Source organism: Aotus nancymaae, unplaced genomic scaffold, assembly GCF_030222135.1.
Source record: "Aotus nancymaae isolate 86718 unplaced genomic scaffold, 86718_ANA_hifiasm-v0.15.2.pri h1tg000010l, whole genome shotgun sequence".
Lineage (NCBI taxonomy): Eukaryota > Metazoa > Chordata > Mammalia > Primates > Aotidae > Aotus > Aotus nancymaae.
This window is the reverse complement of record NW_026988421.1, coordinates 69,565,449-69,580,130: the sequence shown is the minus strand read 5'-3', so window position 1 is coordinate 69,580,130 and position 14,682 is coordinate 69,565,449. Positions and strand designations below refer to the sequence as shown.

The 14,682-nt window shown below is 44.9% G+C and overlaps 1 protein-coding gene across 6 annotated transcripts; it reads right to left on the bottom strand.

Moving 5' to 3' along the window:
* Nucleotides 1-6,137: 6,137 nt before the first annotated feature.
* On the bottom strand, nucleotides 6,138-13,240 carry RPS24 (ribosomal protein S24). Of its 6 annotated transcripts, none has more exons than XR_010341819.1 (6): nucleotides 12,773-13,171; nucleotides 11,677-11,742; nucleotides 11,376-11,585; nucleotides 9,816-9,926; nucleotides 6,601-9,165; nucleotides 6,138-6,224 (listed from the first exon to the last, which is right to left on the bottom strand). XR_010341819.1 is itself a non-coding variant. In XM_064374377.1 (6 exons), the coding sequence occupies exons 1-5, from the start codon at nucleotides 12,821-12,823 to the stop codon at nucleotides 6,620-6,622; spliced, it is 441 nt and encodes a 146-aa protein (XP_064230447.1). In that variant the 5' UTR covers nucleotides 12,824-13,171; the 3' UTR covers nucleotides 6,138-6,224; nucleotides 6,601-6,619. The 6 variants fall into 6 exon arrangements, 5 of the variants coding, with proteins under 5 accessions (XP_064230447.1, XP_064230448.1, XP_064230446.1 ...); XM_064374377.1 differs by having other exon boundaries at nucleotides 6,601-6,622; XM_064374378.1 differs by lacking the exons at nucleotides 6,601-9,165; nucleotides 12,773-13,171 and adding an exon at nucleotides 13,178-13,240.
* Nucleotides 13,241-14,682: the final 1,442 nt, after the last annotated feature.

Here is a 14,682-nt window from a genome sequence, read left to right as displayed (position 1 = left end):
TTGAGCCTCAATTTCCTTATCTGTAAAATGGGGGTAACAGTACTTCCCTCAGAGTGTTTTTAAAGGGTCAATGAGGCCAGGTGCGGTGGGTCATGCCTGTAATCCCAGCACTTTGGGAGACTGAGGCAGGCGGATCACTTGAGGTCAGGAGTTTGAGACCAGCCTGGCCAACATGGTGAAACCCCATCTCTACTATACAAAAATTAGCTGGGTGTGGTGGTGCACACCTGTAATCCCAGCTACTCGGGAGGCTGAAGTAGAAGAATCACTTGAACCCAGGAGATGGAGGTTGCAGTAAGACGAGATCGCACCACTGGCACAATCTAGTGCAATCCAGTGCTCTAGACTGGGCAACAATGCGAGACTCCATCTCAAAAAAAAGAAAGAAAAGAAAAAGAAAGTTAAATGAGATACTGTGTGCAAGACTTAGCTCAGTACCTGACACATGGTAAACAATACATGTTAGCTATTCTGTGGTCATTAATGAGCAAGAGTATTACTGTTCATTTGCCAACTTCTCAAGGACAAGGACAGTGTTCCCATTAGACAGAATCCTCAGAGGTAGAAGGGCTCTTCAAGACCCTTCAGTCCAGTTTCCCAAGCCTATCAGCAGCATCACCTGGGAAGCTGTTAAAACGTCAAATGTTTGGTGGCCACCCAGACCTACTATGAAAACTAAGGCAAGAGGCTGGGCATTTGATGCTGTTTGTTTTTGAGACAGAGCCTCACTCTGTCGACCAGGTTGGAGTACAGTGGAACGATGTCAGCTCACTGCAACCTCTGCCTCCTGGGTTCAAGCAATTCGTATGCCTCCACCTCCCGAGTAACTGGGATTACAGGTGCGTGCCACCACACACAGCTAATTTTTGTATTTTTAGTAGAGATGAGGTTTCATCATGTTGACCAGGCTAGTCTCCAACTCCTGACCTCAAGTGATCTGCCCGCCTCAGCCTCCCAAAGTGCTGGGATTACAGCATGAGCCACCTCACCCAGACAGCATTTGTATTTTTAACAAGCCCCCAGTGGCCGGGCGTGGTAGCTCACGCCTATAATCCCAGCACTTTGGGAGGCCAAGGCAGGTGGGTGGATCACCTGAAATCAGGAGTTCGAGGCTAGCCTGGCCAACATGGTGAAACCCTGTCTCTACTAAAAATACAAAAAATTAGCTGAGCATGGTGGCAGGTACCTGTAATCCCAGCTACTCAGGAGGCTGAAGCAGAAGAACTGCTTGAATCCAGGAGGCAGAGGTTGCAGTGAGCTGAAATAATGCCACTCCACTCCAGCCAGGCTGACAGAGTGATATTCTGTCTCAAAAAAAAAAAAAGAGGCCCCAGGTGCCAGGTTTGGGAACTCATCTAGCCTGGATAGCTGACACAGAGAGGGAAAGAGAAGCCCAGAAAAGGGAAGTCTTTTGCCCATTCACTGCTCCAGCTGATTGGAAGCTGAGTGGATGGAAATCAGGAACTGTGTCTCCCGATTCCTGATCTGGTCCCTTTTTCTGAGTTATTAATACTTGGAGCCAGGTGCAGTGGCTCACGCCTGTAATCCCAGCACTTTGGAAGGCTGAGGCGGGTGGATCGCCTGAGATCAGGAGTTTGAGACCAGCCTGACCAACATGGAGAAACTCCGTCTCTACTAAAAAATACAAAATTACCCAGGCATGGTGATACATGCCTGTAATCCCAGCTACTCAGGAGGCTAAGACAGGAGAAACGCTTGAACCCAGGAGGTGGAGGTTGCAGTGAGCTGAGATTGCGCCACTGCACTCCAGCCTGGGCAACGAAACCGTCTCCAAAAAAAAAAAAAACTTGGATGCCATCTCATCAACCCATAACCTCCTACACAAATCCTCTCTCCAACATGCAAGAAGAGCAGAGTGCTGAAGTATTTCCTGTGTGGAGGAACTCAGCATGTGACAAGGACACACAATCCATTGCAGAACATCTAATTCTCCAGTGTTTTATTTAACCAAAATACTGGACAAGTGAAATCATTAGCCTGGCAGACAAGGTCTTCCCTGATCTATTCCCTACTGATCTCTCCAGCCTCATTTCTTACTAGGACCTCACTTGTACCGTCTCATCCAGACTGTGGGCCTGGGAGGCGGGTCTCATTTCTGCCTCCCCTCAACATCTGGCATGCAGGAAGTTCAAGGTTGAGTGGACGGGGAAAGACAGATGGATAAATGTATGGAGGGGTGTTCACAGAGCTCTAAAACCCAGGAGAGCCTCGCTGCCAGCAGCAATGAGTCCAGTGTCATACTTCTGTTGTCTAACCACCAACCCAAAGACTATTTTTGAAATGGAGTATCTCCCACCAGAAATGCATTGTGCAAAACTCTGCTCAAAGGCACCAGAGTCACACAGTGCTTTCCATCTTGCTCATTCAAAGAGAATGGTGGCCAGGCACAACTCACACCTGTAATCCCAGCACTTTGGGAAGCTAAGGGGGGTGGATCACAAGGTCAAGAGATCGAGACTATCCTGACCAACATGGTGAAACCCCGTCTCTACTAAAAATAAAAAAATTCGCTGAATATGGTGGCACACACCTGTAGTCCCAGCTACTCAGGAGGCGGAGGCAGAAGAATCACTTCAACCCAGGAAGCAGAGTTTGCAGTGAGCCAAGATCACGCCACTGCACTCCAGCCTGGCGACAGAGCAAGACTCCATCTCAAAAAAAAAAAAGTATGCCTACCTACCGACTCTGCCCCTACCTCCCCAGTCTCATCCTCACTCTTCTCCCTGCAGAATGACTGGTCTCACCTTATCCTACGGCTGCCTGCTCCCATCTCCCTGCTATTTTTCATGGCCTCAAATGAGAACTTTCTCCTGTGCATCCAAATGGGATCATGTCTCTTGCCCCAGCTGGTGTTACAGTAATCCTCCCTTATCCATGGGGCATAAGCTCCTAGACCCCCAGTGGATGCCAACTGCAAACTCTATCTATACCAAGTTTGTTCCTATACATACAAAACTAAAGTTTAATTTATAATTTAGGCAGTCAGATATTAACAATTATACCGTAAAAGTTCCTAATTGTATTCACACTCAATATCTCATTGTATTCACACTCGTGGGAGATAAAATGCCTAGGTGGGGAGATGAAGGGAGGTGAATGACATAGGCAGGGTGACATTTTAGGCTACAATTGACCTTCTGATGACACGTCAAGAGGATCATCACTTTTGGGTGATCCCAGACCACTAAGCCATAACTTTCCAGACTGCAGCTGATGGACGGTAACTGAAACTAGATAGGTGGGGACTGCTCTGTGTCTCCTGGAGGCCTTCCAAGATCCAGCCTCCCTGCACAGATCCTAGCTCTCAATTTCTATCATGTCACAGTCATACACTATCTGCTACTTCATAGAAATGAAGAGAAGCCAGACCATGAGATCATGGTCAACTTCCTCAAAGCTTTCAAGACAGAAAAGCTTCTTTATCCCCAACTTCCAGAACAGGGACTCATAGTAGTTGATAGTAAATGGGGAATTTGGCTAGCCATCTAACACTTGTTCAATAAACCCATGGCAACTGGCACCCTGCTGGTAGTCATGAGTTTTATAAACCATTATACGCATAATGGAAAGTAGCTCCTCAATACTGGAGTGCCTGAAAAAAATGTAGTGTTTTGGAGTCAGATGATTCCATTCCAATCCCATTCCCACCACTTAATGGCTGAGACACCGGTAAGATGCCTAACTGCTCTACACCCTTTCCAGCATGGGTCCAGTAAGACGTGCGTCTCAGATTTAAAATGCAGATTAACAGATCATACAGAGTGTAGGACAGCACCTGTCTCAGCTCCATGAGAACACCACGAAAGATGCTGTCTTTAAAGGCAGCCTAAAATAAGCAACTTATCAGGGAAGAAAGGAAGAGTGCAGAGTTGAAAGCTGCCTGATTACACAGGCACATCCAGCTACAAACAGAACTCATGGGTGTGGTGCTAGGGCAAGCTAAAAAACAGAACCCAAAATATTCACTGCAGGTACTTTCTCAGAACCACCTCTAGCTTCTTTTCTCACCACTCTTCAAGGATCCCTGCTACCTCTCATTTAAGCCACAGCTTCCCATCCAGGACCAAGCTGAAGGAAAGGATGCGCTTCCTCACTGTTGATTCAGCTTAACGTCAACTTTGCATTTCATGGAGGCTCTTCCAAAGCCTGCCAACAGCACAGGGTAACCTGGTTACTGTCAAGGCCTGCAATGTGCTGAGTCTCCCAAGAATCTTGAAGTTCAACAGCACAACCGTCCACAATTTGAGTTCCCGCAAGTCTTTGCTTCCTGACACACAACTGCTTAGCACTAGTTTCCAAACTTGTTCTCAGTTGTTACATCCTCAGCCTCAACATAGCCTTGTGAGCCAGGGTAGCTAGCAGATACGCTTAGGAGCCCCATTTAAAGACAAGCTAACCCAAATGAGGGACCAGGTGACTTCCCCAAAAAAACACCCAGATGGACTACATACAAGAGAAGCAGGCAGAGGTGACACAAGACCAGAAGGCAGGTAGAGGGTATTAGCTGACTGTAGGGGCAAAGGCTTGGCGACTGAAGAACATCTGTCCTAAGGGATGCAGCCAGCCTGGAGCCCTGCCAACTGTCATTACACAGGAAGGTGGGCTACTACTGCTGCTTCTATATTTCAAGAGGCTGGAATCTAGACCTTTATGTAAAATTCGACTAAGTTTCCAAATGTTATGCCTAAGAAAGCTCACAGCAAGACTGCCAGTTTTTCTGTAATATCCCAACTCAACTGGATCCCTTGGAAAAATAGGCCCAGCCTGAGTTTCATCCCACTTCCCTTCCCCAGAGGCTACTGGCTGAAGAACTACAACTGCCCTGAGCACAGCCCAACAGGAAAGCTTCCCCACTCTGTGACTTTGATGCCAACCTTCAATCATTAGGGCTCTCTGCAGCTATGCCCTTTGTTTTCACATCACAAACTATTTCCTACCCTTCAGTTCTTGCTCGATTGCTTCCTTCCACTGTTCCTCAACTTAGCAACCGCCTCCAGCTCCACATCCCATCCTGTCCCTGCAGCACTCAGGATCCTCACCACCTGGCCTCCACAAGCTGCTCACAGGGTGCCTTCTCTGCTTCCACACGCCAGCTCAGTCACAGGAAACTGCATCTCACACCCCAAGCTTTTCTGCCCCCAGCATTACCTTCAGCCTCTATGCACACTGTTCACCAATAAATGCCAAACACAAAGACCCCATTCTTCCACACATTCTGTACTAGTAAGCTGTCTGCTCCTAGCAAAGGACTAACAGATTCCTCAGCTAAGAGAACCCACAGGCCCAGAAGCCCCACAAACTGAAGTACACAGCCTCTGTAGATCCAAAAAACAGAACTCCAACCACCCCAGGCCAGTAGGCCCAGCCCCATGACTTAACTCTTCACAGCCCTACCTTCCCATCTGTGGGTGCCTCATGCAGGGGCTCTCACCATCTTCTCTCCAAAAATTCCACCACCCTGCCTTCCTGCAACCTCAGTTCTTCTGCCTTCATGGTATTGCTTTTCCTGGGTCCCCTTAAGGCCCAACCAAGTCTTTCAGTTCTCTACTGCTTGCTGAGATTTTTCCAGTTTAACTAGATATGGTATTTTAAAGACACTCTCAGCCGGATGTGGTCACTCATGACTGTTAATTCCAGCACTTTGGGAGGCCAAGGCAGAGGATCACTTGAGCCCATGAGTTCAGTAAGACCAGCCTAGGTAACAAAATTAGACCATATATATATATATATATATATATATATGTGTGTGTGTGTGTGTGTGTGTATATATGTACACACACACACACACACACACACACATATATGTACACACACCTCACTGTAGCCTCAAGTTCCTGGGCTCAAGCTTAATTCTCCCACCTCAGCCTCCCAAAAGTGATTACTGTTGAGGCACTACACTGCATCCAGTGCAGACAAGGTTTTTACATAGAATTCGCAAGTCTGACTCCCAGATGAACCCACTTAAACTATAAATCAATCAGCAAACATACACCACCCAGGATACTAAGTTTTCACTGAATGCTTAATGAAACATGTGAACTTGGGCAGTGACTGAAATCAGCAGACTAACGTCCTAGCACTCCCAGTAAACTGCAAATACATTTCAAACAACCAGACACATGAAAGTTTTTAGTTTATTAAGCTTCTCGTGAAAAGTCCACATGGCCATAGATAACATCATTGCAGCACCTTTACTCCTTCGGCTGTGGATCAAGAGAAAGAAGTTTAGTCAGCAACTGCTTTTAAAATTCTTTAAGGTCTTAAATTCCACAAGGAATAACATTCATGCAAAACAAATATTAGTTAATATCAAGTTATTTTTGTGTTATAACACAATGTAAGCATCAAGAAACAAAACTTGACAAACATTCAAGTTAGAAATGAAACAGAAAATGGGCTACATATTGGTAAACCTTAAAAACAAAACCTTGTCACTTGTATTTTAAAAGGTTACAACTCTTTGGAATATTTGTAAATCTACTTCTAAATGTACTACACACGATCTGCTTTTAAATTGTTACATCAGTATACCAAGGAGTCTAGTGAACTACGTGACTACATGAAAAGCTTGAATTGTACCTGTGATCCAATCTCCAGCTCACTGAATCAGTGGCAGGGGAAGGGAAAAAGAGAAAGGAGGAAAAAGAAAGATTTCATTAATAGTCCCTTTTCAAACTCCAATATAATCTGCATTTAAGTGCATGCAATCAGGTGTACCTTAAAAGATGGCTGTTTTGTTCTTTGCAATTGTATACAGAGCACTGCCTCATCCGGCACTCACTGACTTTATTACCCCCAATTCTCACTGATACCTTGCCTGATTACTGTGGTTCTTATGCAAACAAGGTAGCTGCACGATGAAGAGATTATGCCAATGTGGTACCCAGAATGGCCTTGCCCACAGGTCAGTGAAGTACATACCTGAGTTTCTGCCCCTCTGCTCTGCCCAGCAACACTGTGCTGGACACACACCAGGAACCGATGAGAATCATTACAGATTAAAGTCTAATTTAACCGCAATGGGAGTGCTCTAAATGATCAGGCAAGTCTTTTAAAAGCTGCCTCAGTTCAATACTTTTAAAGATACCATTCACAGCCACAACAGTAACAAAAGTTAGTATTTAAAAAGAGGCATTAATTTAACTGAACTAAAAATACAACTGCTCTTCGGATATGAGACTACTAATGCCTTAGTATAAGTAACTTAGTAGAGCTGAGAACCATGGCTCATGCCTGTAATCCCAACACTTTGGGAGGCCGAAGCGGGCCAATCATGAGGTCAGGAATTCGAGGAAAGTCTGGCCAGCATGGTGAAACTCCATCTCTACTAAAAATACGAAAAATTATCCGGGCATGGTGGCACACGCCTATAGTCCCAGCTACTCGGAAAGCTGAGGCAGAAGAATTGCTTGAACCCAGCAGGTAGAGGTTGCAGTTAGCTGAGATCACCACACTGCACTCCAGCCTGCCACCCTGGGTGACAAAGTGAGACTCCGTCTCAAAAAGGAAAAAAAAAAAATTAACTTAGTATTTAACTCCACTGGATTCAAAAGACAAGAACAAATACCAGTTCTAACATCTGAACAAAACTGAATTAAAAGCAACATTGTTACGGTTATTTCTTTGGAGCCGAAGAATTTGTGTACTCAAATGCATCAATTTTTCCAGCTGGCTTTTCAGAGCAGCACTAGTAAGAGGTACAAGTGTAATTTGAAGGAGGAATAGTGTTGGCTCAGGTCCCCACATGTAGCTCCTTCATACATGTGGGACTCACAGGCTGAGCGCACTAACTCGTAGGACTCAAAGGCTGGATGAAGAGAAGAATCAATGTGTTAAATGTCCTTCAGACCTAGGTCAGAGGACAAATTTTGACTAATTCTTTTTGCAACTTCTCTCAACAGGTACAATCCTCACAAACAGGGAGCGGTTCTAAGTAGTGAGTAGTTCTGCTGGCAGTTCATTCATTACTAACTCCACTGTGCTGCACGTCAATGTGATTACCGTCCTGGCCAGGCAATCCCAGGTTTACTGCCTTGCCTGGCAAGGAATCATTGCAAAAGGAAGCCAGAAGAACAATGGTCATCACTGATTCAAAATCCCACCATGCTCACCCCACTCCTACCCCACTTTACACATTACAATTTTAGGCTGTTCAGATGTGCACAATTTGCTTTAAATGGGGTAACAAGCTGAGCGCAGTGGCTCACATCTGTAATCCCAGCACTTTAGAAGGCTGAAACAAGAGGATCGCTCAAGTCCAGGAGTTCAAGACCAGCCTGTTTAGCAACATGGCTAAATCCTGTCTCTATAAAAGGTTAGCAGGGCATGGTGGCACACGCCTATGGTCCCAGCTACGAGGGAGGCTGAAGTGGGAGAATCACCCAAGCCCAGGACGTCCAGTAAGCAATGATCATGCCACTGCACTCCAGCCTGAGTGACAAGAGACCCTGTCTCAAAAAATAAAAAAAAAAATGGGGTAATGGGCCATTCTGACCAAGTGCTTGTGGGAAAAAGTATATCCACAAAAGACTTCGATATGAATACATAATTAAACACAAATTTTCTATTAAAAAAAAAAAAGACACCAGACAGAAAGCTGGAGACCAAGTAATAAAAAGCAGTGGAAATGGTAAAAGGCACCTCTACACAGGACAGGGGCTTTGCTGGATTTCACAGACCAATTTATGACCAGAGCTGCCAGGCTGGTTTCATGGCTCCAAAGACTGCTCCTTGTATAGGAGAGCCCTTCCCAAGCCCAGTGGTAACTGAAGCCACTTCCTAAGTATGGGGACATAGCATTTTCCAAGTGCAAGCTAAAAGGTGTCTACTTGGTAAAGCACTCACCTTCCTCCAGTGAGTCACTTCACATGTAACATGCATTTTGGAGTTTCCAAAATAAACAAGATTTTAAAAGTTTTCTCCTTTGCCCATAATATTACCTTAAAACCCATTAGGTTGATGCAAAAGTAACTGCGGTTTTTGTCACCGCAATTTCTTTTGCACCAGCCTAAATAACACTGGCATTATAATCAACCATACTCTAAAACTATAAGGCCAACATGCAAAGCATCAACGCAAACTCAGTGAAGGTGATGCATCCCCACACCGTGCTTACAATCTCAGTACCTGCTAGACACTTCATTTCTGATGAACAAGAAATCCAAGAAAGTAGAGAGGAAAAGCAAAAAAAAAAAAAAAAAATTCACAGAACACTTGATTATTTGTTAATTTAACAACCCAACACCTTAATTCCATTCAATGATTTACAATGTCCAACTATTTACAGCTAGCAAAGCTGGTAAAAAGCCGCTGATGGCTAAAATCACTTGTCTTGGCTAACTGGAGAGGAAAGCAATCCTGAGATCTCAGCTGCCTCTCCAGTGTGCCAGGAACACACTGGCCACATTGATCCAACTGCTTCTTAAACCAATGTCCAGATTAGTAAGTAAAATCCCAGGGAACAAGATCTGCTCTGCATTGAAGGGTCAATGCCAATTAGTAAAATTAAAACTCCCTGTGATAGGCTTGAAAGGTGCCCACCAGGATCAATGAACCAATGTGGCCCCCAGATTGTGCTGTGAGCTGATAAGGGGTGGGCCAAGCTACTCTAATGAGGTATTAAGACACTATGCTACATAGTTGCTTAAAACATGTTACCTTCTGTAATCCAGAAGAAGAGGGGAAAGAAGAAACATTAAGAGAGGTTATTTAAAAAAAAAAAAAAAAAATCCCTTTCCTAGAAACTAAAGACCTACAATTAATGACGTTTCTATGTTTTCCTTGATGAACTATACCTTTTTGCCAGCACCAACATTGGCCTTTGCAGTCCCCCTGACTTTCTTCATTCTGTTCTTGCGTTCCTTTCGTTGCTTTCTTGAGGTCTTTTTCTTCTCATACAGGCCATGCTGAAGGAGAAAGGAATACATCCAGGTGACTTGCAAACATTAAAATTACCCACCACTCTGGTAGGGAAACTGATCTTAAGAAACGCAGCTTCCTGGTCCGGGCACGGTGGCTCACGCCTGTAATCTCAGCACTTTGGGAGGCCGAGGTGGGTGGATCACGAGGTCAAGAGATCGAGACCATCCTGGTCAACATGGTGAAACCCCGCCTCTACTAAAAATACAAAAAATTAGCTGGGCATGGTGGTGCGTGCCTGTAATCCCAGCTACTCAGGAGGCTGAGGCAGGAGAATTGCCTGAACCCAGGAGGCGGAGGTTGCTGTGAGCCTAGATCGCGCCATTGCACTCCAGCCTGGGTAACAAGAGCGAAACTCCGTCTCAAAAAAAAAAAGAAAGAAAGAAACGCAGCTTTCTACACCGAAACTTTTAAGTACATTTAATACATGTTTTTGCTAGAAAAGAAAGGATCATCAAAGGATTATAAGTATAGAATAGCCTCACAGGAAACAAATGGTCCACTCAACACTCTCTTGTCCACACTTGATTGAGCCCACAGGTCACTATTTTCTCGTCTTTTGGCACTACCAAAACAAGGCACCCCTCAAGTGGCGGAAGGATCTCTTCCCATTTCAACTCCCCATTACTCCCTGATGACAGAGAAGGCTTTACCACCTGACACCATGAAGATTCCAGATCTATACACCTCCACTCTGCACACCTTTGCACTTGCTGTTCCGGGGGCCTCCAAGACTGTTTCCGTATCTTTAAAAGACTACTTCCAAATCCTTACAAGGATCTCAGCTTCAACGTCACCTCCTCAGTAGGACCTTCTCAGACCATGAACGCAAACTCAGTTAAAAATAGTGCAACTTCTATGACATCACCAGGATTTTTCCTCACAGATATTTTATGGGAAGATTTATCTAACAGGATGGGGTAAAGTGGGTTAAAGTTAACAAACAAGTATTTCAAGGTAATAATGCCTACTTGTTTACTAGGAGCTGCCCAGATCACTGCTATAGTTTACTCTGCCATGTTTGGCACTCAGTATAAAATCAAAAACCTTTCCTGGTTCCTGGCTACCTATGGGATTAAGCCCAGACTCAGACTTAATCCACACTAAATGAATTTGGTGCCAGGCTACCTTTGCAAACACATCCCCCTACTTTCCCTCTGGAAAGTAATGCTTATCCCTAGCCCATCTCCAAGAACACTACTTCAGCTGCCCTTCTGAACTCAGCTCAAATGCCAGGCCTCAATTTTGAACCTCCTTACTCTACATGTGCACTGTATCAAAGAACTTTTTCTCTTAATCCCTTCAGAGTTCTTTGTCCGTCTGTACACTAACCCTCCCACATTGCTCGGTCTTGCCCATTTTACTACACTCACAACACAACGCTATTGGAAAAAATAGGTCTTCAGTAGCTGATGAACAAATGAAAAGACACCTACTCTTGCAAGTCTATGTTTGGGTTCATTTTTCTTTGCATAATCCAGGGAATCATAAATCATGCCAAAGCCAGTTGTCTTGCCACCACCAAAATGAGTTCTGAATCCAAATACAAAGATGACATCAGGTGTGGTCTTGTACATTTTGGCTAGTTTTTCCCGAATTTCTGTCTTAGGCACTGTTGCCTTCCCAGGGTGAAGGACATCAATGACCTAAAAGGAGATACCAAGTTTAGCGTTCACTGTAATAAAATACATCTTCAGAATAAAGTACCTAAGCAAAATGTGATGTGCCCTTCCTTACCATTTGTTTCCTCTGAAGTAGTCGGTTGGTCATGAACTTTCTAGTGCGGATAGTTACTGTGTCGTTCTGAAAACATAAACAAACACTCTAGTTAATAAAACTACTCAACCTTTCCTTGACCTTGCTGTGATATTCCAAGACCTAGAATGTTGCAGTCCAACTTGTAGCCATTAGTCATGTAGCGAATTAAAGTAAATAAAACCCATTGAGCAGGGCCAAACTCACAGGCTACCAAATACATAAAATACCAAGAAAATACAGCAGTTTTACATAAAATCTGTACATCTCACTTTATTAGCTTATGTTTATCACTCTGGGGCATGGTTTCTCAACCTCACCACTACTGATATTTCCATATGGATAATTCTTGTTTGTGGGGACTGTATGTTTTAGAACAACTATAAAAATCCCAGGCCTCTAACCACTAGATGCCAGAAGTACTTCCCACCCTTCCCAGTTGTGACAATCAAAAATGCCTCCAGACTTAGCCAACTGCTCCCTTAGTGGAAAAAAATCACTCTGGGTTAAGATCACTTCTCTGAAGTAAAAACTGCTGTGGCTCACATAAACGTCACATTCAAAAAACTGTGTTTATCATGTCCTGCAAAAATGTGACCCAAACCTTGCACTTACTACCTGCATGTAATCTATCCTTCTAGAACGGCCATGGCAGAGATCAGAAAACGGTATTTCCTTCTGAAGAACTTGACTGCACCTTTACTTAATACCTACCAAGGAATGTGGGCATTAAGCAATTTACGCTAACAGTTTTACCAAAAAGGTGGAGCAAGAGACTTTCATGGTAGCAAATAACTTGCTAGACTTTCTCAATTTCACTTTGAAAAATCACACCAAATTAAACGCACGTCAGTGGTACTCAATTCCTTAAAGTAAAAGCTCAAAGGTAAAGAAGAAAAAAAAAACAGCTTGCAGATAAAGTTACAATCGGATGCTGGAGGAGCTAACAACGTATGACTTAAGGGCAGGACTACCTTTTGATAACATCCCTTTCCAGGGCCTCAGTTTCCCCAGTAAGAAACAATATCTATTCAGCTTACAAGTTTTCTAGCTCACACGTGGGAATGGTTTCACTTGCCGCAACTCGCCCAGGCGCTGCCGGCACCTTCTTCACCTCCTGGGCTGCCATCACTTGCAAGCCGTCTACCTAACCCAATTTGGAACTGCAGAAGAGATGTGCCTCCCAGTGTCTGTCTATCCTCCCCACGCCATCCGCTGTGCTCCACGAAGTCGACAAAAGCAGCCGCTCCTGCAACGCCTAGGCACTGGAGGCCCGAAGCCCGGCGTGTCCGGTTCTGCAGCGCAGCCGGCCAGCCCCGACTCCCTGACAACAGCCCCGAGGCCCTCGACAACCGTCCTCCGACAGAAACGGCCAGAGAAGAGCAACCGGGCTTCGCGTGCCTATAGCTCAGATACTGGGACCCGGGGACCAAGGATGGCTCGGATACGCGGCAGATAACTTCTCAGGCCCAGAGAGACTCACCATGATGGCGGCCTATCTTTAGACAGCCGGGGAGGAAAAGAGAGCCACAGTTCGCCGGCCAATCATATCAAGGCGCACGGAAGGACCCCAGGAAGCGCCGGCGTGGGGGCGTGGCCAGGCCGTGAGGCTATCCGCGCCGATGCCTGATTGAAGCTGCCTACGGCCTCACCTCACAGACCTTTGGCCACACCACTTGGACTCTGAACTGGCCAATCCGGAGGCAGAATAGCTCGAGCCGAATACGCAAGCACGTGTTCAATTTCAGTTCGATTCATTAGGTTGAATTGCACGTACATGAATTGCGATAAACCAAATTAGTTTAAATTGCCTTCTTCGGAGTTAGAGGTGGGTAAACCTGGAAAGCATTTTAGAATATCCTCTGGAGCAGCCTCCTCGTTATACAGCTAGAGAAACTGCAGGAACCGCTGACTTTAAAACCTTTGTTATTTCAAGTAGGCAACATTGCCCATTCTAATTTATTATTCATAATTATTAATTTTTGAGACTTTCGTGAGTCTCTACTTGAAAATAAAAGATCTCTTTAATTTGTATTTTTCTGCAAATCTTGGTCCTTAGGCAAAATTAGCTTTTAAAAAATATTCGGCTGGGCTCCATGGCAACACCTGTAATCCCAACACTTTGGGAGGCCAAGGCGGGCGGGTCAGCTGAGGTCAGGAGTTCGATACCAGCCTGGCCAACATGGCGAAAGCCTGTCCCTACTTAAAAAAAAAGCTGGGCACGGTGGCGCATGCCTGTAATCCCAGGTATTCCGCAGGCTGAGGCAGGAGAATCGCTTGAACCCAGGAGGCAAAGATTGCGGTAAGCCGAGATCTCGACATTGCACACCAGCCTGGGCAATAAGAGTGAAACTCGGTCTCAAAAAAAAAAAAAAAAAAAAAAAAAATAGAAAGAAAGAAAAACGAAAAGAAGGAAAAAAATATATTTGGTTGATCCAGAAATATTTTCCTTAACACAAAACAGACATGTAAAGAATGTAAATATACATGTGCTGGAGAAACAATAAGAAGAATTTCCCAAATGTTAGTGCAAACGAGGAGTCCAAGGTGCAAGCTTTTCTATTTTCTTTTTCTCTTCTTTCTTTTTTCTTTTTTTTTTTTTTGAGACAGAGTCTAGCTTTTGTCACCCAGGCTAGAGTGCAATGGCTTGATGATGGCTCACTGCAACCTCCACCTCCTGGGTTGAAGGGATTCTCCTGCCTCAACCTTCAGAGTAACTGGAATTACAGGCATGCACCACCACATCCGGCTTTTTGTATTTTTAGTAGAGACAGGGTTTCTCCATGTTGGCCATGCTGGTCTCCAACTCCTTACCTCAAGTGATCTGCCAGCCTCAGCCTCCCAAAGTGCTGGGATTACAGGTGTGAGCCACCATACCCCATCAACTATTTTCTTAAGAATAAGGATAGTTGGCCACTACAGGCATGAGTTGGCAGTAGCTCATGCCTAATCCCAGCACTTTGGGAGGCCCAGGCAGGCAGATCACCT

Coding starts and splice junctions, on each gene's coding strand:
- RPS24 (XM_064374374.1), bottom strand. CDS start 12,823: ATGGCAGCCCAGGAGGTGAAGAAGGTGCCGGCAGCGCCTGGGCGAGTT. Junction 11,586..11,676: donor TACTTCAGAGGAAACAAATG/GTAAGGAAGGGC, acceptor ATCTCCTTTTAG/GTCATTGATGTCCTTCACCC. Junction 9,927..11,375: donor CCAAACATAGACTTGCAAGA/GTAGGTGTCTTT, acceptor TTTCTCCTTCAG/CATGGCCTGTATGAGAAGAA.